General features: G+C 32.9%; 1 protein-coding gene across 1 annotated transcript; it reads left to right on the top strand.

Moving 5' to 3' along the window:
* On the top strand, window positions 1-26487 carry LOC149961093 (ATP-binding cassette sub-family C member 2-like). Its single transcript, XM_090156714.1, has 20 exons — window positions 1-247; window positions 325-475; window positions 1123-1297; window positions 1426-1680; window positions 1988-2191; window positions 3320-3466; window positions 3532-3625; window positions 8819-9006; window positions 10752-10928; window positions 11735-11902; window positions 13239-13465; window positions 13770-13866; window positions 14205-14738; window positions 15756-15955; window positions 17286-17412; window positions 18012-18113; window positions 18899-19045; window positions 23412-23737; window positions 25084-25278; window positions 26295-26487. Exons 1-20 carry the CDS (start codon window positions 1-3, stop codon window positions 26410-26412), a joined length of 3879 nt encoding a protein of 1292 aa, XP_090012840.1. The 3' UTR covers window positions 26413-26487.
* The last annotated feature ends 257 nt before the right edge of the window (window positions 26488-26744 follow it).

Here is a 26744-nt window from a genome sequence, read left to right as displayed (position 1 = left end):
ATGGGCACAGCGATTACCTGGCTTGCCGATTTCATATCCAATAGTAAACATTCAGTTGTACTTCAAGGTCATATATCAGCCCCGTTCAGTCCTACTAGTGGTGTTCCTCAAGTTTGCGTGCTTGGGCCAATCCTATTTTCAAGTTTCGTAAACTCTATGCCAGAGATCGTTCAACACAGCCGCATTTGCCTGTCTGCTTATGAGTCTAAACTTGCCAACTCAGTCGCCACAGATTTCGATACAGCATGTTAACAAAATGATTTAGATGTTATAGTGGAATTCTTCATCTTGGTCGTAATAACCCACATAACGATTATACAATAGATGGACCATTACTTTCGGCCTCAGACAGCCCTATTCGTGATCTTGGAATATGGATAGACCCTTCATTACTCTTCAGTAATCAGGCAACAAGGGTCGTGAATAATTGGATTAACGAGAAGGTGTTTCTTCTTCCGTACTACCAAGCTAATCCGTACACTGTCCACTTTAGATGAAAAAGGGTCTCTCCCCTTAACTGGCGATCAAGATTCTCTGACACGAGCAAACAATCACTTCACGAAACTTACTAAAGGTCTAGACACATTGCCTCCTGAAATTCGAAATGAGAAACTAAATGTTGATACACCTACACTTCGCCACGCTGATTATGACCTTGTGCAATTGTAGTTCATAGGGTCAGGTCTTTCGGCACAAGACCCGGAAATGTTTTTAAATTTCAGTACCAACGCCAAACTAGAGGCCATTGCGCTAAAATTATTAAACAAATAGTTGAAACGAAGTTCAGACAATGGCATTTCACATCCAGAACTATTGCCAGAGGGAATTCACTCCCTGAGTACGTCCTAAAATGAGAAAGTCGCCAGTTATTCCTTCAATATGTGCGTGATTACATTCGTGCGATCCCTGAGGTATAAATTGTATTATGCTATATTATATTAAGTTATCTCATTTGTCGTACTCCGGCAAGGCTGCCTACAAGCTCTACAGCTTAGAAGTTTGTAATTTGTTAAATAAATAAACAAATTAATAAATGTTCTTAAGAACATCTGATCAATTATATTTAATCCCTGAATTTGCAGTTTTTAATTAATATAAATTTATTGTTTTCGTTGTCCAAAGGTGGTTAATTGAATTCATATCTAGTGACGCCCCACTTTGGCATGGATTATTATTGGCTATTCTTATGTTCGTCATTGTCAATATAAGAAATTGTTTGAGCGATTATCGATATAAGCTGGGTTGTATCCTTGCAACGGCCTTACGATCCTCGACCATAGCTTCTTTATACAAAAAGGTTAGTTGATGATATTAATAAATTGTTCTTTTATAATGGTCTGTTATTTTCGGTACCGTTAAGTGTGTAAAACATTTCTGTAAACAACAATTTGTGCCTTACAATGATTTTTTTTGTATTTTAATTAGTCTTTGCGGCTGTCTCATAAAAGTCGAAGTGACTTGGCTACTGGCGTCATCCTAAACTGCATGGCAGTTGATTCCCTACGATTTCGAAGTGTTGCTTTATTCTACCATCTACTAATTACTGCCCCAGTGGTAATTGCATTGGGAACGTATTTTCTCTACACATTATTAGGAGTGGCAGCGTTATCCGGAGCAATTTTAATTTTGTTATCCGTGCTGTTCACACAACTAGTGGCGAAAATGTCGAAAAAATACCAGGTTATAAAACATCTTGCTTTCTCTCAACTTTCACGGGCTCAGTTAATAAATTGATATTTTCAGCGTTTTTTTTAACTTAACATTTTTAAAACTTTTTAATTTTTAAACTTTACTCGTTGGAAATAAAAAGCAAATAAATGTTTATTGACATTGACCGTCACTTCCTAATCGTGTCACAAATTTTAAAGCGACGAGTTTAAACATTATGTTCTAAAAAACGTATTTTCAACAGAAATTTTTATTAAAATGTAAAAGTATAAATATGATTAAACTACCTAATTAAATTTTCATCATTTTAATTTTTCAGCGTAAACTTATGCTTGTAAAAGACAAACGAATTAAAATGACGAGTGATATATTGAACGGTGCTCGTGTGCTGAAGATGTACGCTTGGGAGAAATCGTTCCAGACAAAAGTTGATGAACTCCGAAATGAGGAAGCCACACATTTGAGAAACATTGGCATTGTTATTGCGTTAAGTGTTAGCGTGCCGCAGATTTCACCGATCTTGGTAATTTTCCTTTACATAAGATTATATTTAAGTTTAGTTTATGCAGAATTATACGTAATTAATTTTGAAATAATTCTTAAACATTTGAAACGAGAAAATCATAGCCAGTAAGAGAAAACGAAAAATATTCGCCTTTGATAAAATGCCATCAATTTACAGTGAAATTTGAAATGCATTACTTGTTTGAAGATGAACTGATTGATACTTCGGTTCTGTGTAAAACTACGAGCGTGGTCGTTGTATGCACATTTGAGTGCAAATTGTTTTGACTTCGAAAAGCCTCACTCGCTCACTCGGCCACTCGTGAATATTTGAGGCTTTTGCGTTTTTGTTTCTTTTTTTATGCCTCATTATGCTTTTATTAAACATCTAACATAGTTTTTCTGAGTAACAGACCTTCAAATTTTATAATTTTATCATTTAATGCAAATTATAAAAGTTATGTTGATTAGACCATTGTTATAAAAATAAAACAATTTATTAAACAAATTTGAAATTTTAAGTTTATATTTATTGGTAAAGGAAAGGTAATTTAAAACTTTTTGAAAACATTTAATAGTTTTAGAAATTGTTTTTCACTGTAAGGTGGTAGACAAAAAGTTTCATGGAGAAAATTGTCGATAATACTCTGACGCTAACAAAAGATTTATATTTTTACTGCGTTTTGTGGTCATAACAACAAGATTCAAGTTTGCTATTACTATAGCATCTTGTTTAAGTAGACTATCAAATTACAATTTTAGAATAATATCATTCAACCTGAATATAATTCTAAAAGAAAAACTAAATGTTTATTTCTATCAATAGTCAAAATATAGAAGCAAGAGATTCCGAGAGAAGCCCAGTCTCGCCCTTTTGGGGCTCATCAGTAGGAACTCTGGTTTTACTCGGAAATCTGCCGATATCAGTTATACATTCAGATATAAATATCTTAACGTTGGATTTCAACGGACGCCCGGCGGTATAAATGGTCTGCTGTATAGCGACCGCCATGCAATAATTGGTCAAGAATTTCACTATAAATTGAATTGACCTGCTCACATATAATAATAATAATAATAATCAGCTAGGCTAATACCCTAATAGGGCATTCTAAATTTTTAATTATTGTTTAATTCTTTTTTTCAGGCTTCTCTTTTGTCATTTACGGCCTTCGTTTTGTCGGACAGATCTAATGTTCTATCACCTTCAGTTGCATTCGCAACTGTGCAAATTTATTTTGCCATCAATACGATCTTTACAAGCTTTCCAACGTTTTTAAATGATCTTTCAATGGTAAACAAAAACTTAGCAACATACTATTTCTAAACATTTAAACCAAAATTATTTTGTATTACCAGTTACAGGTATCTTTAAAACGAATGAACGGAATTCTCAATAGCAGCGAATTAAATTTATATATTGAAACAGCGCATTTAAAGAGTTCCAGTAGTGGTATGTGTTTTATGTCATATTTAACTTAGCAACCCGGCTTTTGAGGCTTGCTAAACCTTTATTGTCAAAAAGCCGTATTTTCAGGGTAGTAGCTTAATGTTGAAATTTTTGCCAGGCAACTAATTGCAAATAATATAAATTACGAAATTGAAGTTAGAAATAAAATAACACGAGTTCTTGAACGTGAGCAGAGTGCATCTATTCTGGACCAAAGTTACAAAAAGATATACAGTGGCATCAAAATGTTTGAAGCCTTAATATCTGCGTTTCCAGACTCTAAATAAAATAACAAAAATCTACTAGTGTTTTGGGAGTTAGCGAAAGTGTTTCGAGTTATAATTCAACACTCCTTCTTATCTTCATTAAACACTGTCAATTAATCCCAAAAAATGCAAATGCTTTCTATTAATAAGCTAGGCTAATACTCAAGGCACCACCATAGGCCTAAATCATCAAGCGACTTTTAAACCATTTATGCAGGTGGCCGGGTTACTATGCGTAGGAGGGTGGTGGCAAGCCCTGCATGCCACGTGAGCCAACAGCTTCATACACTCACTTTTAACGTTAACCTCAACAAGTTTTTATGGAAGGGGAAACCGAAGAGCTCGGGGGAAAACCCCTTTAACCAGTGGGGAGAGAACTTGAAAACTCTACGCAGTAGGAGTTATTCCGGGTTTTCACCCATTACCATAAGCTGGGATCGAACCCAGCTCCTCTGGCTGCGAGGCGAAAGTGCTCCCCACTTCTCCACCCATTTTTATCATACCACTGCACATCTTCTTTGGCATATCTGCTAGCATGACATATTTTTCTTAATATGTGAAGTTTTCCACTTCATTTTTAATGAAATTTCTTAAGAAATAGTGTTTCATATTTCGACAAAAAACTGTTTCTTTAATGACTTCTGAGATATCGCTGTTTTCAGCTTCGAATATTGAAAGCGCAACTTCAGATAAAAGAAACAGCTTTAAAGTGAGAATCTTTAAAAACCATAAAATACTGAGCTCTTTTTTCCTGCCAAATCAGAAGGAACTTGAGCTAAAGGCTCGCTCCTCCTTCCGCGAACTTTGATATGCTGATCAATAGCATACATACAGAGCAGTATAGGGAGTTGTTCTTTTCTGGTCGTTATGTGCATGTAATAGTTTTATTTCTTGAATTCTCTTAACGGCTTTAATAATAATTTGATTCAGTTTTGGTGTCATACATGTGCTTGAAGTTATAATTCAAAATACGCTAAGGCAATCTGCTTTCGTGGTTCAAATAAACATATATCCATCTTAGTCTTGCCCTTTGTGCTTTTTTAAACTTGGTTAGCCCACGGAAATAAATTAAATACCCTATAAGGTCAGAAACGAACAAAATATTTTTAAGAGTGATAAAAAACGCGAATAAGTAAAAAACTTAATAATGAAAAAGGATACAAACTCTAAACCCAAAAAAAATTGAAGAAATTTAAAAAATTTCAAATAGTTCATAACAATAGGTCTTTGAACAAACCAAAAGACGAGAATCTTCGAGTGAAAAACTAAATAAAATAAAATAGCCAGTTATTCCATCGTTTAACGGGTTTCGTCTTATTTGGGACTCATCACTACCGTGCGGTGGTTCCTCTTAACTTAACAACTCGTACATATTACCCACCACTCTCCCCCATTTCGGCTTTCCGTTACTACGCAACGCGTTTGGAACTTTTTAATGTGAAGGCTTAGTTTCTCTTTCCGGTGTAATAGTCAGAAACCAGTTTTCACGTACGGTATTGATGAGTTCCAAATTCAACGAAACCAGTCTACCGTTGGAACCGAGGGGTCGGACACTTGCCATTATTTTGTACGGGATTTCGGTATTTCGTAGAGATTTTGGCGATTTTATCATTACTTTTTGAAGTGATTTTGGGATTTCAATGTTAATTTACTATAGAGAGAGTTGAAAGATTTTGCGATTTTGGACCAAGTGTACGGGATTTTGGTAAATGTCCGACCCCTCGGTTGGAACATCTGCCTATTTTATTTTATTTAGTTTTTCACGCGAAGATCTATTTGGTCCAAGAATCCCATCTTTTAGTTTTCTCGAAAACCTATTGGTACGAGCTATTTGTAAGTTTTTAAACTACTTGAATTTTTTTTTGAGTTTAGCTTTGATCACGCGCTGTTCGCGCTATAGCGGCCAACCCATTCGTTGAAGTTTCAATGTTAACCTACGAGCAAAAGATATCTGTATATTTTTTTAGAATAGATTCTTATATACGCGGGGAATTCAAACTTATTCACATTTAAATTGTATTATTTTTACGCGATTACTTTGGACAAAATTTATTCACATTTAAATTGTATTATTTTTACGCGATTACTTTGAACAAAACTTGTGGTATGACCATTTAATTGCAAGAGTTGACGATTTGTATGTGATATTTAAAAGACGCGTTAATAAGTGAGAAACTGGTTTAAGATGAAGGGATTTCGTATTTGGTGTCGGAATTTTCAATTGAAAGACGAGTTTTTATAGTAGCGTAAACAAGATAGTTTACGAAAAGATAATAACCGTTTCTAAAACAACGTTTAGGAAATAAATGTTTAAGGATAGATTTAAAAATGCTTGTTAATTAATGTACATCAAATACCTATAAATGTTCATACTTGTCATTACATGAGATTTCAGTAAATTAAAATTACCGTGAGTTATGATTTCATCAAAAGACTTCAAAATAAGTGATAAAAGCACATCAGATGTTGTTTGCAGCTTACATTTCCTGGATTCTAACTAAAGCCCAGGCTAGTAAATATTAATATATTTGATAGTACTATCTCTGTGAATATTTATAGTTCGAAATTAAATATAATATCTTTATTGCATAATTTTTAGGTTACAAAATTTAATTTCAAGCAAATTATTTGCCATTTATGAAATCACAATCCACATTTAAACATGGGGGGGGGTCTCAAGCGATTGGCATAGTTTGTTGCCTCATCCCACTTTAAAAAATTACAAAAAAATTTCAGTCGGTCACAAAGTTGTAACATTATAATTATATTATTATTCAACCGAATATTTACATATCAACTTTTATACATTGGTTGAGTGCCTCTCTGGTTTACACTTTAATTTTAGTTTAGCTTGTTTTAAATATAAATATCATACCAAATTTATATCAAACATAGGAACTAATTAAATAACAAAAATATATTTATATTACCTTGGTTTCATCAAGATTTTATGAAAAATTATATAGGAGTCGACTTTTTTCCCAATTTAAACACCCGTTTTGCATTGAAGCCAATATTAAAACCTGTATGAGTACAGCGCCACGCTCGTTTTAGCGGAAAAATTCTTGCTCATGGAATTTCGGCGAAAGAGTTGGCCACTTTAGCTCGAACAACGCATGATCAAAGTTGGTCGTGATTTTTCCTATTCGCGTTTTTTTATGAATCTTTGCAATTGGTGGTTCTCTTAACTTAAAATATTTTTGTTTTTTGTAAAACTTGCGTGCTTCGATATTAGAGTGAAAGTCAAATCTCTTTACGTTCCATTGAAATAGTTTCTTCATTGGCTATTTCTACAGCTGATTCATATGCTTGAAAATTCTCTAATTTAATTCCCTGAGACAGCTCCTAAATCTTAAACACATTCATTTTCCTCTTCTGCAAGGATTTAACACATTCGAGTGCTCTTTCTTCTCTTCGATTTCTGATGAATAATCAGAACACTCTAGGAAAATATGATTAAACATTTCACACGAGTAGAAATAAATAACTCGTCGTCTAATACTCAATCTGTGGATGGTATCTTCTATTTCTATCACGGTCTTCTTTCTTCTCTCTGCTAAGTGTCTCTTTAAAAGCTGACACGACGAGTACAGTTTCTTGTATTCCGTATTGATGTTATGTTCTTCTTTTTATAATAATAGTTTTGGTTTATCTTTTGACTGAAAACTAAATCGAAATCCAGTGAGAAAACAAGTGGTAAATTGACGCTGGCTATTTTCCACAGAGAAAAGGGGTAAAACAAACATTTAAGGAGTACGTGCACTTAGAAGGAGACTACCCGAGGTGGTTATCTCCGATTTCGTTCAAACTCGGGTGGTAAGTAGACCTTCATGTAACTTGAAAAATCCTAAAGGGAATTTATGCAATGGGCAACGGTTTTGCCATGTCAACGAAAAATGTTTTTGACAACATAAAATGGAAAATTTCCCATTGAAAATAACATGGGATTTGGACCGATTCCCCCCTGTGAAAAATTTTACACAATTGAAAAAAGTTTAAAATACCAAAATTATAAAAACAAATTTTAAAAATTGACGAAAAAAATCAAAATTGATCAATTTGAACCAAATGGGTGAAAATGAACCGATATGGCTTAAATAGAAAAAATTTCCATTTTATGTTGTCAAAAACATTTTTCGTTGCCATGGCAAAACCGTCGCCCATTGCATAAATTCCCTTTAAGTTACATGAAGGTCTACTTACCACCCGAGTTTGAACCAAATCGGAGATAACCACCTCGGGTAGTCTCCTTGATAATGTAGACGAACAGCATATGTACACCTAATATCTGTTAACGTGACACGTTGTGCGATAAATAATGGACAGTAATTTTAACTGTATGATAGTGCAAATAGCACGAGTAGAGTCGGAAAAAGTTCCCGGAAAATTACAGTTGCCTCTTTTCCAGACAATTTTACGTATTTTACGTAAAAAAGAAAAAGTTTTTATTCCAATATTAGTTTAATATGGTTCACAAATTAATTTTATCGAATCCAAAAGTGAAACTAAACCTCAGAACTAGTTCGGAATTAAAACCCTTAAAAAGTAATATATGTTAATTTTTTATTTTTCCGATTTACGGAATTTTCTCCGCAATTAAGTTTTTGAGAGAATGAACAGCTGGACGAGCCATGTGATTTTCACTATTAAAAAATAGAGTTTGATGGTAAACGAAGCCAATTATTTTTTAAAAACTGAAAATTACAAACTTTCGTTGCTCCAAAAAAAAGTTCACTGGTCACTACGACACAAATGCTCAAATTACTTCAACGTAAGATTTTCGCAAGCTTTGCCATAGGTCAATTGCTAGCATCTCTATTAGTATGACGTTCTCCAATATTTACTGGTTTAAGTGCCTTAGGTTTTACGTTCTGATTCTAAACTAAAATTATACATTATAAACATAATATTCCTTTTAAAAATTTTTAAGCAATAGAAATTATTGACGGCTCATTCTCTTGGGACTCTACCAACGAACCTGCCGTTCATGGAGTCAGTCTGGATTTTCCAAAAGGGATTTTGGCTGCTGTGGTTGGAAAAGTCGGATCTGGTAAATCTTCTCTCCTGTCGTCTGTTCTTGGAGAAATGGAGAAATGTTATGGACAGGTTAGAGTCGAGGTGAGATTGCTTGAGGCCTTTAAACTGAACTTCAGACCAACGCAGAACTGCGGTCGAAATAACCTAATTGCTAATTTAACTCCTACGGAAAGAGGCGAGAGTTTTCATTGCGTTTCAAAGAAGAAGAATATTTTGTAAGGTTATCCAACAAATGGTAATGTAACAGCCCAAAACATACTAAGAAAGAGTTTAATATATCTTTTACTCAAATTGGTTTTCGATATGACAGTGAGTAATAAAGTAGACAAATATAAAATAAATCATATTAAGGGCTCATTATTAATAGTTACGTAATAAAATATATTTTACACACATTATTAAATTAACAATAATTTTATATACCTCTAAATTTATAAATTATCAGTTTAACGGATTACTTTAATTTAATCAAAGGGGGTAAAAGTCTTTGGACAAAACGTGATATCAATCAATTTACGATATAACAATCCTATTTATGATCGAATATAATCAAGATTAGAATGCGACGTCAATCCAACGAAATGATACATGGTCTTTATTGAGTGCGATAGTCAAATTTGAAAGTTTGACAACTTCTTCTGCAAGATAGCGATAGACCACAAATTTAATTTTTGACCACAATTCAAAATTAGAAAGTGACATCAGCCTTAAATAATGAATTTTTTTTCTGGATCTAGCATAAGCACTACTTTTAAACGCGTTTGTTTGGTATCAAAATATATTGAAAATGAACCACACATAGAACATAGATAATATTTTTATTTTCTATTTGAAGCTAGGTATGCTAGTAAAGCATTCAAATTTACAAATAGATTAAATAAAATACCAAAATTAGCAAAATATTAATCATGAATCTATTCATAAAAAAGGTCGCATTGTTAAATGAGATACAAAGTCTATATGCAATCTGATAAATAAATTGGTTTTAAAAATGAAGTTATCATTTTCACTCAATCGGTAAATTTTCTAAATAACCAACCGCTTACTTTGACAAGTTCCTCAGAAATAATAATGTTTAATTAACTTTAACAATTACTATGGTAACAAAATTTAATTTAATTATTGTAAAAATGATGAAATTTATAATAAGGGCTTTCAATAAAAAATAACTCATCTTTTACTGTTTTTCTCCTTAACTAATTTTTCTCATCTAAAATTAATTGTGTCGCATTTTTTAAGTCAGCTAGGCTAATCAGCTAGGCTAATACCCAAGGCACCACCTTAGGCCTAAGTCATCATGCGACTTTTGAAGCCCTTAATTCAGGTGGCCGGGTTACAATGCGTAGGAGGGTGGTGGCAAGCCCTGCATGCCACGAGATCGAGCCAACAGCTCCCTACACTAAATATTACCGTTAACCTAGACAAGTTTTTAAGGAAGGGGAAACCGAAGAACTCGGGGGAAATGATGTAATTGCTTTGATTGATAAAACAAGTGAACTGTTAATAATATTATTCAATTGTTATTTCCAAACTCTTTCTCTTGATGTTGCTTTTTGGTGACATTATCGACCCATTTTTTTGTATAAATGCGTTCCTAAAGTATTTCTGACATCGAAAAATATTTTTCATTTATTTTATTTCTAGGAAATCGTTAAACATATCATTATTTTGTTAAACAATTTTGATTGCATATTGCATGTGATCATTAATAAAATTACCTTTTGACTTTTTATAATCAGCGTTAGAAGAGCATTATAATTATTATTTTTATTTGGTTTCACTATCACCATTAAAATATTATTGTTTTAATGAATATAATTTTGAAGGGATCTGTGGCTTATTGCCCTCAACAAGCTTGGATTCAAAATGCATCTTTGAAGAACAATATCTTGTTTCACGGCGAAATGGAGAAAAAAAAGTACGAGAAAATTATTGAGGCATGCGCTTTGGATAAAGACATAGACATTCTACCCGCATTTGACGAAACCGAAATTGGCGAAAAAGTAAATTAAATTTGATTTTACTATTTGGGGTATGAGCAAATGAAACCAGACTAACTAAGTTCAGAATTATAAAATTTTGGCATATAGATAAATTTTAAGATGCTACTACAGGTAACTTCCGATTTCTGATAAATATTGCTAAAAATATTAGCTGAAAAGTAACGCAATTACAAGTTTGCCGGCTCTTGCTGCTCTTACGAAATAGTCATTTAAATTATTACTTATCTTAAACATTGCAAAAATATGGTTTTCAAATAAGCTCAACTTCTGAGCAAATTATTTGGTGTATGCTTCTTTGGTTAGGCAGGACACATCTGTTTAGTTTTTAAATTTCTTGTTCCTGAAATTAAATCTTTCCATAATCTAGCGAAGACGTTTCCTCCATTGATTTACTTCAATAATAATACTAATTATTATCAGAACAGGTTCTTTCAAATAGCAAGCAATTATTCAAATGTTTGGTGTTAAGTAAATTTTGTGTTTTTTAACTACATGACATGTATTACTATTATTTTAATAGCGTCTACATCAATGTTATTATATAATTTTAAAAGAAAAACTTTCCTTCATTATCTTAAATATCATTGCATTCTATGGTTACCATTGATCATATGAATATTACTAAAATACACAGTCTTAACCTTCACAAATTTCCTGGATATATGTTATTTTTTGGTGATTTTTGAAATTATTGAGAAAAATATTTTTCATTTTTAAAGGAATCTCATTTACACTGCCAATTTATTATCATTCGCTCTAATGAAAACAATTTCATTTCGAGATAATCGCAACGTTATTATTTCCAGGGAGTCAACCTCAGTGGTGGACAAAAGCAACGAGTGAGTCTAGCCAGAGCCGTATATTTGGACCGGGATATTTACTTGTTGGACGATCCTCTGGGTGCGGTGGATACCTACACAGCCAACCATATTTTCGAGAACGTCATTGGACCCAATGGACTCCTGAAGAACAAAGTAAGCTGTTTAATATGTATTAAAATATAAATTCATGTGAAGATGTCTTTTGGTTGCGTTGATTCTGGGAATTATAATTCCTTTCTAGTTGTGCGCGCTGATCACGCAGTCCTGGGGAGGATAATGTGTTCCCATTTTCTTTGTCAATGTACGCGTTTCGCGATTGTCAGGAACCCCATACCAGAGTCCTTTCAAGTTTTCCTTTCAAGGAATGCTCGTTAATCTTCTCTTCGTATAAACTTTAAAGCTTTTTTCAACTTTCCACCCATTTTAAAAGTGTTAAAACTATTTCTGTATTGTATCAATTGGTTGTCACAAGCAAGTATCGTGCTCCGTAAATTCCCTTTGCGGGTCTGCGTGTCCTTGAGAAACTAGTGACGTCAGTGGTGACCGTTGGATGGGATAAGTTGACCAAAGTGAGATAAAGGTTGATACCAAAATCGAATCCTGGCCCAATGTTGGTTAGTCGTGAATACATTTTACTGTCGGGAATACTGAAAACAAGGTAATTCAATACTTTAATCGACGAGAAAAAGGGTGTTTCATTGCTTAAAAAATTTAAGCAATCTAGAATCGAGACATATCCTTTGCTGTCAGTTTCAAATGGAAATAATACCTCCTTATAAGATCAGGCGTAACACAATTTAGGTTGTAATTTTCAATGAAAACATTTTAATCGGGACAATTTTGTGTATAATTTTGGAATACAGTTAGAAATGGCTTTTTCGTAGGAAAGCACAAAATCAATTTCGAAAAATTTAAAAATTCCTAACTCAAAAATGACGATAATTTGGGGTTTATTATTTTATTAAAATTGAATTGAGCTAAAGCATTACCACGCGTATAATAATGATTAATGGCGAAATATTTTGGGTTTTTCAAACGAAGATCCGGAAAATTATTTGGTTTTCATAGGGTCGCTGCTTTGAAATGTCAGCTAGGTATTTTGTTCCTTTCAATTAAATGTCAGTCGCTGACAATCAGAATGCAGAGCAAATTTCAAAAAAAAAATAGAAAAAAAAGGTCGGCGGTTATGGAAGCCGAGATACATAAAATTTATTAATTTTATGAATTTTGTATCATAAGTCTAGTAGTTCAGAGGCAGATTATTTAAAAGTTGATAGATTTATAAGAATTTCAGATGATAGTTTTACAAGTGAAATAATAGTTTAATCGTTAATAAAATATTACTTTTGGAAAGGTATTCATGAATTAATTTTTAATTTATCAGTTTAATATGCTCCTTATCGAAAAAATGACGTCATGCATAAAATTTTGTGTCAGCCCATAAACCATGTCAGTCCTTTTTATAAAATAATATTTCTTATATTTTCAGACGAGAATAATAGTAACTCACAACTTGTCCCTTCTTCCACACGTCGATGTTGTGTACGTCATGGAAAATGGTCGTATTTCAGAAAAAGGGACATACGACGATTTTATCATGAAAGATGGTGCTTTCAAAGACATCCTAACTGATTTTATCAAACCAGGATCTAAGAATGCTAGTTTAAGTGGTAAAGAAGCATCGGTCGATAAAATTCGTAAATATACTCCAAAATGGTAATTCCACGTTTAATAGATTTTATAAAACATAATTATTTACGATTGAAACTATATTAACAGTCACTTCCCCTATGATATTAATTCGTAAATTTGCTGTAATATCTTATTAAATACAGTAAAAGTTAAAATTCGGTTCGGCTTAGTGAAATAACATAAAGCTTTTGTTCGTTGACATCTTTTTTCGTCGAATCTAATAGTTTCAGTAAACTTTTCTACAAAGCATTTACCTCTATTTTTATTATTAACGTATTTAGTGGATCATTAATTATTTTGACATTTGTATTGAATATAACTATCACAGGAAAAACAACTCACGAAGAAATGAAGATATTTTGAATGATGGAAATGAAATCATCGGAAAACGAATTGTTTCGAAAGAAAAAATAAATATTAACCGGGTAAGTATCGTGTTAGACATTTTATTTACCTAGAAATATAAATAATCACACTAATATTTTGTGCTTAAAGTGGTTCTGCGTTTGTATGATTTTTTTGTTCTTTGGCATTCCCGGGGATCAAAGAACAGAAAACACTTGAAACACTTAAACCTTATATATAATTACTAAGGTATTTTAACTAGAGACTATTTTTTGAGTTGTAACGCTTTGATAAATATCCCTTGGGCATATTATCCTTAATTAATATAAAGACATAGTAGTGAATTTATTTTTTTATAAATGCATTTTGTGAAATTTACCTCATAAGATTTGGTGACCATTCTCGATATTTTTTTCAGGGAACATTCTCAATTGGATGGCAATACTTCAGTTTAATGGGAAACAGTCGCTGTTTATTCATCGTCTTTGGTTTATTCTGCATTCAAGCTTTATCCGTTTACTCGAATTACTGGTTGGTTCTTTGGACTAATGACTATGAATCATTAGACACCAATCAAAGCAATACTGCTTTTTCGAAAATAACTTTACTGTCAGTTTATGGAGCAATAGTAGTGTCTCAGACGGCCTTTACTTTAATAACTTCAGTAGTTTTCCTAAATTCAATGGTAAAAGCTGCAGTTGCAATGAACGGAAAGATGCTCGCTTCAGTTCTTCGATCGCCAATGAGCTTCTTCGACACAACGCCAGTTGGTCGCATCCTCAACAGATTCTCGAATGACATGGAGGAAGCGGATCAAGGAATGAGTCGTTTTTTGTGGTGGTTTGCCATTTGTTCATTTCAGGCGGTGGCATTTTTACTATCCGTATCTATTGAAATTCCATTCTTTGTGTTGGGAATTGCAATTTGCCTGGTTCCGTTTATTATTTTAAAGGTATGAAACATGTTTGTTAGAATTTTTACATTAAACTCAAAGCAAATGTCGGCTCCAACTGTATTATGATAAGGTCTTTGTTATTAGAGATGGCAATGAATATATCGGATTCTTCGCAACAACGACTTTACTTAAGCGTGGTGCCATCTATAAAAGGCAAATAATGCTAAAATTCAAATTAGCAATACAAAAACGTCGTCAGAGAACCATTATTATTATAATTCGATAACTAAAACATTACGAAGTGGACTTTAACCAATATATCCAATATAAAATATATTGTTAAAAATAAGTATAATTTCAGTTATTGTCAAATTTACAATCGAGCTAATCAACGTTAGGGATACTTTTATGTCCTGCCTTTTGGGTCAAAATGTAGCTCAAGTTTCTGGGTTTGATTTTGACGATAGCGACATCTGTTTATAAAAAAGCAACTACACGTAGAGCCGACACTGGTTTTAAAATACCGCTCTTTTGATTCGGCTAATGCAATACATTTTCAATACATAAATATTTATTTATCATTGCTTTATAGAACACCGCATTCGGTTATAATTTTTTCTTTTATAGAAAATGCATCTATTAATTATCGATTTATGTTTCAACTGATAACAAAAATTACTTGCTGAATAAAAGGTTTCTTAAATCAAAATCATTAAATTATTTAGTTTAATAAATACATGATATTTAAATAATTATTTTGCGTCGATTAACAAATTTAGTTGTCTATTAAAAACAATTGAATTCGAGGTAAAAATTTAAATATTTTACTACATTTTATTTACCGAAAACAACGACACGGATATGAGCTTAACTTTTGTATAATTTTTCTTAATTTTTATTTAAATTTTTGTGTACGGTTAGTCTTAATGACGAGCGAAAATGCTATGACTTCTTTGAAACAGAAGTTTCTTTGCAATAGCTTAAAAGTCTTGCTGTGTTTTAAGCATTTTTGGTCATACCTTTATTATTCAAATATTTAGCATGTATTTACTTTAATGGTTATTTCCTATTTAGCTGTATTTCGAAAAAGCTCATCGCCAAATGAAAATGATGTTCGTTAGTTCGAGCTCTCCTCTGTTCACTCATTTTTCCGACACATTGGCTGGTGCAAGCGTTATAAGATCTCTAAATGGTTCAGACGTATTCACGGAAAAAGCTTTCAGATTAATTGACGACCACGAAACTAAATTTTATCCGTGGGCCGTTTCAATCAAGTTAGAATGCTTTTATTATTATATAAGAATTTGATACGGTATTTAAAGGGGAACAGCCAAGCTTTTCCAAATATCGTCTTATTTGCATATCAAAAGACAAACAAGACGTTCAATATACTTACACGTACCTTATTTTGTCTTGAAAAATAACTGTTGGACTAAAGAGTTGAAATGCAATAAGTATTTGGGTTTGAATTTTCGCCGCCATCTTAAGGTGTATCGCCAGCGCCAACAGCACCTTAGTGAGCGATTTGCAAACTGTCCTTACCTTTAAAATCGCGCAATTTAGGCTTAGGTCTCGTATAACTGGTGTGCCCCTACAAGCCCCGATCAACCCAGTGGGAAAAATTCTGTAACCATTGAGTCGAGAACTTTCAAACTCAACGCACAAGGAATTGATCCTTGCTCCCATTGCTGTAAGTTGAAAGTGCAAGCCACTCCACCTCCCCGCAACTTAGGTTACTATGAACTTTAACCCCTGTAAAAAGAGTTACCGAAGCTTCACTATAAATGCATTTTTAATTTGAGACCTACACGATTTATCTCAGCGACTTGTTTGAAATAGAATATTTTTGAATTAAAGTTTAAAGCACTCCATGAGTTTAGAGGAATAATTTTTTTTAATTCTTATTTGTTTATTTTTTTCGATTAAAAAGGGGCTTATATTTGTGAAATGTTTATCGTTAATGCACTTGGAATTTTATACCGTATGTACATGAAATAAATTAAGAGGATATATTTCAAACATATTAATTAAACCTAGATAAGCTTATTCAGCATTAAGCAGTTTTATCAAATATTTTTGAAATTTATATTGATAAAAGGTTTTTATGTTGTTAAGTAAACTATTTTTAATTTAACCGAAGTTTGTTTGGGTAATCTTAAAGTGTATTTATTTTTTACTCTAGGACCTTCTACCGACGCTCCCTTTATTGTGGATAATTTTTAAACCTAATTAAGTCACGAAATATTTTCACTTTACAACTAATTGGATGCTCTCTATTCTATAGAAAGTTATTTGATAAAACAATTTTATTAATGAGCTAAGCGTCTTAAAACGGTTTTAAAATTCACAATATATTTATTTAAATATCCAACGTTTCGGAGGAACTGTTCCTTCTTCTTCAGGGATTTTTACATTTAGTTTTTCACAATGTGCTTCTCTTCACTTCGAGCTAAGCGTCAGTATGTCGTTCGGGTTTCTTGAAACATCATATTTAAACACTAGGCAATATACAAAATTAATAGAAATAAATTCTGGAGATAACTATGACCTAGTGATAATAGGAAACTTAATCAATTTACACATTTTTAAAATTTTTCTTTTCAGATGGGTGACATTCCGACTGAATTTCTTGGGAAGTTTACTGGTTCTTTTAGCTTCAATATGGGTTATTTTGGCCAAAAATTATTTTTTACCTGGAACAGTTGGATATATTTTAAATAACATAAACACGGTTGGTTCTTAGTTAACTTAAAGAATTTCACCAGCAAATTATTTACGGTTTTTTGTTTAAACAAAGGATTATATCAAGAATTGATCTATATATATATATATATATATAGATAATGTTTGTATTCCGTCAGTCGCGACGCATCATGAACCAGGGGAATCAACTAAAGAGGGGAGGAAATGGAAAAGGAGGCGTTCTTATTTAACGCCTCTCGGAGCGGATATACGTATATTACGTCAATCGCGTCGAGAGGACGTAATATTTAGGGAGCCAATAGTACGCCGCCTGGAATTGACTGAATTCGAAGGGGAGGGGCCAGGTTCATATCCTAGAGCTGCAACGGGAGCGAAGGTAAAAATGGACGGAATATAAACATAATCTCTATATAAAAATAGATCAGTTCTTACTTATATCTTTACATTTATATCGAAAATAGTTTTGAACTTTATTACGAAAACGTAAGCAGTAAAAAAAAGGTTCTAAGAAGTATTTTTGATTTGAAAATACTGCGAAAAACTAATCAAAAATTTCAAATTATTGAATTATGTTTAATAGTGTTCATGAAGAATTTCAAAGAGTAACTTGAAATATTTTTTTCATAGCTTAATTCTGTTCTGGCTTTCGTTATAATTTCCGAATGCAACGTTGAAGCATCTTTACAGAATATAAGCAGAATATTTGAATATTTCACCCTAAAACCTGAAGTAAGATCTTTATAGTTATGCAAAAAATGTTGAAAGGTCGAAAAGTCCGTTTTATACGGGGCCAAAAAGCTAAACGTTAGAAATTGTTTAAAAAAATTGGAGGCTTAGTCGGTTTTTCAAACCATTATATCCTAAGGGCTTAGCTATTTCCCCCTTACATGATGGACTTTTCCACCTTTCAGCATTTGTTACCACTCTTAAGATTTCAGTCTGTCGGCGATTTCTATATCGTATAATTTGTTTATTTTGTTTCACACTTCTGTCCTCTTCGTCTTTCCATTTCACAGCAACGACGTTTTAAATTTAAAGGGTTAGCTCCTCTTTTCTGTCAATTAGTCACCCCTTTAATTCCCTGTACAGTGCTGATGAGCCACAAACTAGGCAATACAAGGTCTACTGTTGGAATTCCTGGCTAATTTCTGTATTTTATCATTTGCTTTTGATTAGAGGACCGATTTGGTTCCAGTAACTAATTAAGTTTAGTAGTATTTTGAAATTCATATAGGATTTACGATTTTCTTCCTTGATGCATTTTATCCATTCTTTGTATTCCTATCTGTAGTTCATTAGTTCACAATAACATTCTTTATACATATGATTTTCTTAAGACATTTCGATTCCATTTTAAACGGATTCAGGCCAGGGTTACCTCATGTTATCAATACTCCCTTTGAAAATGGTTTCCGTTTAAATACACATTTTCAAATTCCTTTTTTTTTGGCAGGCTGACACTATGAAGATTTTTAATATTTTTTGGGCTAACCAAATGTATCTTTTTATTACAGGCAGATTGGGAGAATTCAGAGGCCGGTTTATCTTCACAATGGCCCGATAAAGGTCAAATAATATTTGACAAATATTCAACTCGCTACCGTGAAGGATTGAACTTGGTTTTGGATAACGTCTCTTTTGTCGTTAATCCAATGGAAAAAGTAAGAACTTTTAATATAGACTAAAAGCCCGTGAGCCAGGTACATTCCATTACCACCTTGGCGGGCAAACTGACACCTTTTTTTCGGATAAGTGGTCTTAAAATATCATAAAATCCGCATGATTGTCTAGCGCCCAATTATTTCAGATGGCGGCCAATTCAAAATGGCAGATCAATCCAATTTTTAACACTCAATCTGTACACTCATTTGGTTAATGGATGATTTCCAGTTCAACTTCGAAGCACTAAGGCCCTCGGGAAGATTGCGGTTGATCAGACAACTAAAGAAACCGTGAACAAGGATACCCAAAATGAAGTGGGTACTAGATGATTCAGCTTTAAGCCGCGAACGCTATCGCGTTACTATCTAACAGCCGATCGTAGAGCCGTGGCTTTAAGGCAATTTAGAGTACAGATCTCAACTCAAAACAATAGTCTATCTCACCAGGACTATCTCATCAGCGACACTCATCGAAAGAGATGAAGACGACGTGTCTTCGATCACTGAACCCTTTCGGAGAAGAACCCTCCGACTTACAAGGAGACATCCCGAGGTGGTTATCTCCAAATTTTTTCAAACTTGGGGGTTAAGTAGACCTTCATATACCTTGAAAGCTCCGAAAGGGAAAAGTTCCAATGGGTATTCGTGTTGCCGTGGAAACGAAATATGTCTTTCATAACTCAAGTTAAAACTTGCTCAAAGTAAAATATCAATGGAAAATCACATGTAGAAGGGTCCCCCCTTTGCAAAATCCAATAAAATTGTGTAAAATCCATCTACCAGCTTTATCGATTTTTCCCCATTGTTTTGCCAAAATTTTATTTTTTAATATTTTTATCAAATTGTGTTTTTCCAATGCTAATTGAAAATATGAAAAAAGAGCTTGGATCTACATGGGAACCTACCGAAAAATGTTTTTCGACTATAGAAAAACTTTAATGCCAGTTGTATTGTTGCAACAATAACAACACTGAAGTCAATATCCTAAGCCACCAAATGTTTCGTGCCAAGAAGGAGAACATCGAATTGGGACCGCTACCAACCCGTTTAGTTACATTGTGTCAATATACAAATCGTGCAAATTACCAAGCTGTAATATGGAAAAGGAGTTTTGTAAGTTGGGCAGAAATATCTGACATCACAAAGGGTCCCGGGTGGAAAATTGACGATAGCTGTCGCATTTACGTATTGTGGATGACCGGTTTCCCGGCCCCAGAAGTCATTTTAACTCTGATGGCCTGCAAATACGTGAGGTCGTGCAAAAGATCTGACTGCTCGTGTATCATTAACGATCTAAAATGCACAGCCGCATGCAAGCAAGCATCATGCTCTAGTATGGCTACAGAAAACGAAAACTATACTATTGACGAAAGTGATTCCTCATATAACGAATAGGATTAGTATGTACCGGAAACTTCGATTGTAAGTTTATTCAGAGAAAAAATAAATTCGATATTTAAAACACGTTTTTATTTAAATTTCAAAACACTCCCTTATTTCTTTTCCTTGCAGCGCAGCCTGCATTTACTCTAGAGAGCTCAAATAAAGGGCATTGTACCCTGGGATGCTAATTTATACACAATTAATTTTTATAAAAGTTGCATTTCAAGAAAACGACCCAAATTAACGTAAATCAAACTATTGTAATTACATATTTTCTCGATTTACCAGCAGATTACGCTATAAAGCGAAACCGGTCTTCAAACATTATCTTTCGATATTATGAAATAACTTTAATGGTAAAAACCCCATGATGATCGTATAAATAGAAGTTGAGATATTGAGTGTTAAAAATCAGACTGATCCGCCATTTTGAATTGGCCGCCATCTTGGATAGCTGGACGTTAGACAATGCCATCATGCGGATTCCATGATATTTTAAAACCCTTTTTCTGAAAATATAGGTGTCTGTTTGCACGCCTAGGTGGGAATGGAAAGTTCATATGGCTCGCGGACTACAACTAAGGTATCGCCTTTTTACGGAAAAACTGTAATTAAAATTAAATATTAATTATATATTTTAAATAGTTTTATTCTTGGGTTAAAGATTTATTAAATTTATAAAATTTTTACTACAAGAAAAACATTGATTTTAATAAAAACTTATAAAAATGGGTTATTTCTGGGCCTATAGAGCTTGGGGAATCGAATAAATTAACCACCAAAATTTCAATTAATCCTAAAAATTCGATTAAATTTTATTTTTGGATATTATTCGCGAATATTATACAATTTAATATGCAATAAATAAGTTTTTATTGGATATGGATAAATAATTTCTTATCCGAGCGCCGAGCAATTATGACCTAGGCTCTTCTTCCCGCTCGCTTATTACGCCCCTTTACTTCTTACAAATGTATGGTTGCGAAACTATTTAAAATTTCGTACAGAGCCAAGTTGTTTCATTTCCTATACTTTTTATATTTTTATCATTTTTTAAAGAATTATTACCCCCAATAATCAATTATTTTTTCCTTTAAATAAATTTATTTTACTCTTATCTTTAATATAAACTGCTCTTTAAATCAGTTAGTTTCATTTACAATATTTTTCCGTATTCCACTGTATATTCCGATTAGAGTTTTTCCATATGTGTACACTCTGTTAAATAAGTCTTCGGCCGTTGGGATTTTGGCACTTATTTGCGATTTTCTCAAAAACTATGAATGATAGCAAGTTTAAACCAATTTTTTTTTAATATTTTACTAATATCTTTCATACCTATGTCTTGATTCACGTGAAGCATTTCCATATCCGCCGGAAACGCCAAATATCGTTTTTGAAAACTTTTTTAATAATGATGTTACGCCCCTGAAACCTGCATTTCTGGATTCACAGGGGTCGATTCATATTAAGAAATTGCCATTGTTTTCCGGCTATGTCAAATGGTTGCTAAGATATGGCCTATCGAAAATTCGGGTCTCATTCGGAAAATTCTAAAATGACTAATTAATCAATATTATTAATCCGGCATATAACCACAGCGTTCCAACAACTCGTTATATCAATATATATATATATGCTTATTGTGTTACCCGCAATGAAACGGCGAAAGTTGTTTTTTCCTCAACAATAAGATATTATTTCTCGGTCGCCTCGAGCATTTTATAATTTTCCAAATGAGACCCGAATGTTCGATAGGCCATATCTTAGCAGCCGTTTGACGTCGCCGGATAACAATGACACTTTTTAAATATGAATTGACCCTTGTTAATCCAAATATGCAGGTTTCGGGGCGTAACATCATTATTAAAAAAGTTGTCAAAAACGATATTTAGCGTTTCCGGTGGATATGCAAATAATACACGTGAATCAAGACATAGGTATGAACGCTATTAGTAAAATATTAAAAATAAAATTGATTTCAACTTGCTATCATTCATAGTTTTTGAGATAATCGCAAATTAGTGCCAAAATCTCAACGGCCGAAGACTTATTTAACAGAGTGTACATATAAAACATTTTCCGGGTTTGCATTTTTATACAATCTTTGTCCTTTTTAAAGAAAGTTTTATTTTTGACACTTTTAAAAAGGTTTTATTTAATGATTTCAGCCTCCATTAAATAATAAATAAAAATATTTTGATAAAAGTCTTTGAAATAATTCGTTTAAATAAAATCAAATAATGTTTCTCCAAATCTAGCAATGAGTAATTTGATAAACAACTTTAAATTAACAAGGTAGTTTAAACACTGAAGTAATATTTGCACTTTAGCATTTTAATCAAAGATGTTCTTCTGGAAAGAAGAGTCCATTTAACTACAAAATTAAAAGCTGTTAAGAAATTAAGATTTTCCTTAAATTATTCGAAAGCAAGTTAACTTCAAGGTAGAAAAACTCCTCGTCCCAATTCAAAAACCCGTGTGTTTCGAAATCTCCCCAAATAAATTTTATACATTTTATTTCAAATCAAATATTTTTTTTATTATTTATACCATAATTTACAATCTGTCATTTTGTATCGCCTCGTTTTTGTTTAGGGCAGGGTTCAAAGGGAGAGTAAAAAAGAAGAGAACTAAAACATACATTTACATATATAAAATAATCGATTTAAATTTCATAAAGTTGCATCAAATGTATAATAATTTTGGGGTTTAACATATTTTAAGTAACAAACGATTTTTTAATGAATTTTTAAAAACAATAACATTTGAGGTATTTTGTACATAATAAGGTAGCTTATTTAAGATTTTAATACCATGGTAGAATACTGAATTTAATGTTTTTGTAGTATTATCAACCGGCACTGAGCGAAGATTGTTTTACCTTAGTTGATAGCTGTTATTAGAAGCTATTCTAAATACACGATTTGTCTGTTGTATGGATTTAAAAATAAAAATTATACAATTGTTCTTTAATTTCTAGGTTGGCGTGGTAGGAAGAACAGGAGCTGGGAAATCATCTTTGACATTAGCTTTGCTTCGCATGATTGAGCCAGCGAGTGGACAAATCATCATCGACGGACAAGATATTAGCCAACTGGGGCTCCACGACTTGAGATCCAGAATCACTATCATCCCGCAGGACCCAGTTCTCTACTCGGGGACGCTCAGGTTCAACTTGGATCCTTTTGAATCGTACAGTGACGATGAACTGTGGACAGCGCTGGAACTGGCTCATTTAAAGAATCTTGTGAAGACGTACGAAAATGCTTTGAATCACGACATCACGGAAGGCGGACAGAATTTGAGGTGAGACTTCACGGAGGAATACGTATTATTTTTGATGATTCGCAGATATTCAACATGTAGGTAATTTCATGTGTGGTCAGAAACGATCAACGATCTTGAACGCGTAATGCGTTATATCGTTATCAATTTTGACGAACTCACGAGTGAGTTGTGAGTAGGTGGTGCAGGTATACGAGTGTATACTGTTTTGTGTACGTGTTTTAGGAAGCGTTTCCTGTTTTTGTATACAGGTCGCCGGCTCGGCCAGGACAGATGATGAGTAACCCCTGTAATGCTTTGGCAGTGCACGGGGTATATAAATAAAACAATCTGATGTGGTCAGAAAGTGATTCGACCTGGTGTTCACCGAATTCTATGAACCGTAGACGACTTCTTAACAAATCTTATATAGTGCTGTGAAATAATTTCATTTCGTTTGATAAAAATTCTTTATTTTTTATTTTCTCCAATTTCACACACCGCAATAAACCCCAAAAATTAATGATATTTTTGGGTATTTTTCGTAATAGCCCATGACTAATTAATTGCTACTTCAATATCTTCATTTTACTTCTAAAAGGATATTAATTAACTTTTGCCACTTGTTATTAAAGTTTCTCGCCCCACGGATAAAAAAAACGATAGTTTAATGAAAACAATTTGGTTCAAGAAATAATATTGTTTGCCAGTTTAAGGCTGTGTCTGGTTTCTAAGGAATTTTTTTAGAACCCATATCTCTGAAACGAAGCACTTTAGGACCCATGTTTATTTGACATTTTTTACTCATAGAGACCCATAGTATGCATATAGAAAGTTTCGGTACTCTTATCCGTAACACCCTGTATACAGGTAAACAGCATTAACAGAAGATTATTATAATGTAAATCATTAAGGCCAAAATGACCTGGTTTAAACCAATAAAACCTGGGGCTTGGTGTTTTTAATTGTTCGAAATAATTTATGTTTTTGAATCAATAAAAAAACAAGTTTTTCTTGTTCTTCTAAGATCTTCTGGTAATGAATGATAACACAAGGAATTACCCATAGATATAACTAACGTCTTAATATTTATGCGGTATAATTTCATTGGCTGAATTAGAAGAATTATTGAAAATAAAATATTTAAGAATGACCAAATTTGAGAAGAACGTTAAAATAAAGATTTTTATTAATTACAAGAATTAAAACTTTTCTATTGAAAATTTACAATTTTTTATTAATTTCCATTTGTTCAAATGATTTTGCATTAAAGCACGGTTTCTACAATTTTCCTAATATATTATCAGGGTTTTTGTTTCTAATGCAAATGCTATATAATGAAATATTATCTATTATTCTTTTAAATATGTTATAAATGTTTCATGTAGCGTTGGTCAGCGTCAACTGGTATGCTTGGCAAGGGCGCTTCTGAGGAAGACGAAGATTTTGTTGATGGACGAAGCGACGGCTTCAGTGGACATGGAAACTGACGAGATTATTCAAGCCACAATTCGAGAGCATTTTAAAACTTGCACAGTTTTTACCATTGCGCATAGAATAAACACCATCATGGATTACGACAGGTAATACAACAAAACAAAACGGACTAAACTTAACAGATTACGAGCACGCTATTCAATGATCTTTAAATGGGGTAATGAAATATGATTAAGAATACAAATTATTATACTGCTGATTTAGACACTTCGATTTGAAATCCCGGATATTCTAAATTATTTTCTGATCAAGTTTACTATGTATGTTAACTCGTAAATTAATAGAAATTTAAGTCGGGAATAGCATTTCGTATTCGCTAATGAGTCATTCCACGTCAGATCGAATCATCCGATCAAAGTGAAATATTATTCACAATAGAAAATTTTAAATCGGCATTTCATTAAAAAATCATAATTTGTTAATAATCAATGCGAAAATAAAGCCTTTTAATTAAATTTTCATAAATTTAATTGAGGTTAAATAAGAATTGGTTTCTTTGGAAAGCTAGGGTTGTGTTTTACTGCGGTTAACTAAATAAAACATTGAAAAAAAAAACATGTAATGGGTCAAATTGCAATAAAAGAACCTTAATTTTTACAAAAACTAACAAGTCCATGAAATATAACGATATTTTCAGAAAACACTGCAAAAGCCAAAATTACTATTATTTCAGATATCAGATTTTTAAATTGGAAATGTTCGAAAATGTTTTGAAATATTAAAATTTCCAAATGTTCCAACACACAAGTTTAGGTAAATTAGCTTAAGAATGAGCTACAAAATATAAATGTGATCACATACGACACATTCGGGTATAGTTTAAAAAATTCCAGTAATTTTATTTCCCTCATTAAACTCTCAAACATCCACGATTTATTTTTATCGCGATTTGTTCTTAACAGAGTCATAATTTTGATGAATAACTGCACGTGATTTGTGGGCCACGACATCTTGACCTTGAATCACTCTTTAGCTATTTTTATAAATTTTCGAAACTAAACGAAAAGTTTCAATCTTGCTTTTCATAAATTCAAAACATTTATCGAAAACTCCAACGAGAAGTACTTAAGTCAAAGCCCATGCTTTTTTGTGTTTTTCACAGGATTCTAGTTCTGTCGCAAGGGAAAGTCGCCGAAATTGGCCCACCTCATGCTCTTCTAAACGACAACACGTCATTGTTTTTCGAACTTCATAAATATGCTGAATTTGGAAAGCAATAGGTTATAGGTTTGCTAGTTATTAGGGTGTATTACAGAAAAAATATTTATACACATTCTTAATCAATAAAATTGTACACTGTTATCAATAAAACTGTTTGTCCTTAGAAGTCTTTCAAGTGATTTAAAAGCTGACTTTCCTTGAGGAAACTTATTTAAACCCTTTCGCACTGTCTTATAATCAGCTAGTCTAAAAATACTAGGCTAATACCCTAAGCGTTTCAGAATTAAATAGGGATAGTCGGGCCCAGCCAATTTTGGTTGTAAGAGCATCGACCACGCGATCAAAACCAATAGAAATTGGGGATATCCAAGACCTCATTGCTCAGCACCAT

Source organism: Leiobunum rupestre, chromosome 1 (assembly GCF_980474605.1).
Source record: "Leiobunum rupestre chromosome 1, qqLeiRupe1.1.hap1, whole genome shotgun sequence".
In the NCBI taxonomy this organism is placed as follows: domain Eukaryota; kingdom Metazoa; phylum Arthropoda; class Arachnida; order Opiliones; family Sclerosomatidae; genus Leiobunum; species Leiobunum rupestre.
This window is presented reverse-complemented; position numbering and strand designations above follow the sequence as displayed.

Excerpts from the sequence above, each read along its gene's own strand:
- LOC149961093 (XM_090156714.1), top strand. The coding sequence starts at position 1 with ATGGGCACAGCGATTACCTGGCTTGCCGATTTCATATCCAATAGTAAA. Across the intron at positions 9,007-10,751 it reads ATGGACAGGTTAGAGTCGAG|GGATCTGTGGCTTATTGCCC; the intron begins GTGAGATTGCTT and ends ATAATTTTGAAG. Across the intron at positions 11,903-13,238 it reads ATGGACTCCTGAAGAACAAA|ACGAGAATAATAGTAACTCA; the intron begins GTAAGCTGTTTA and ends TTATATTTTCAG.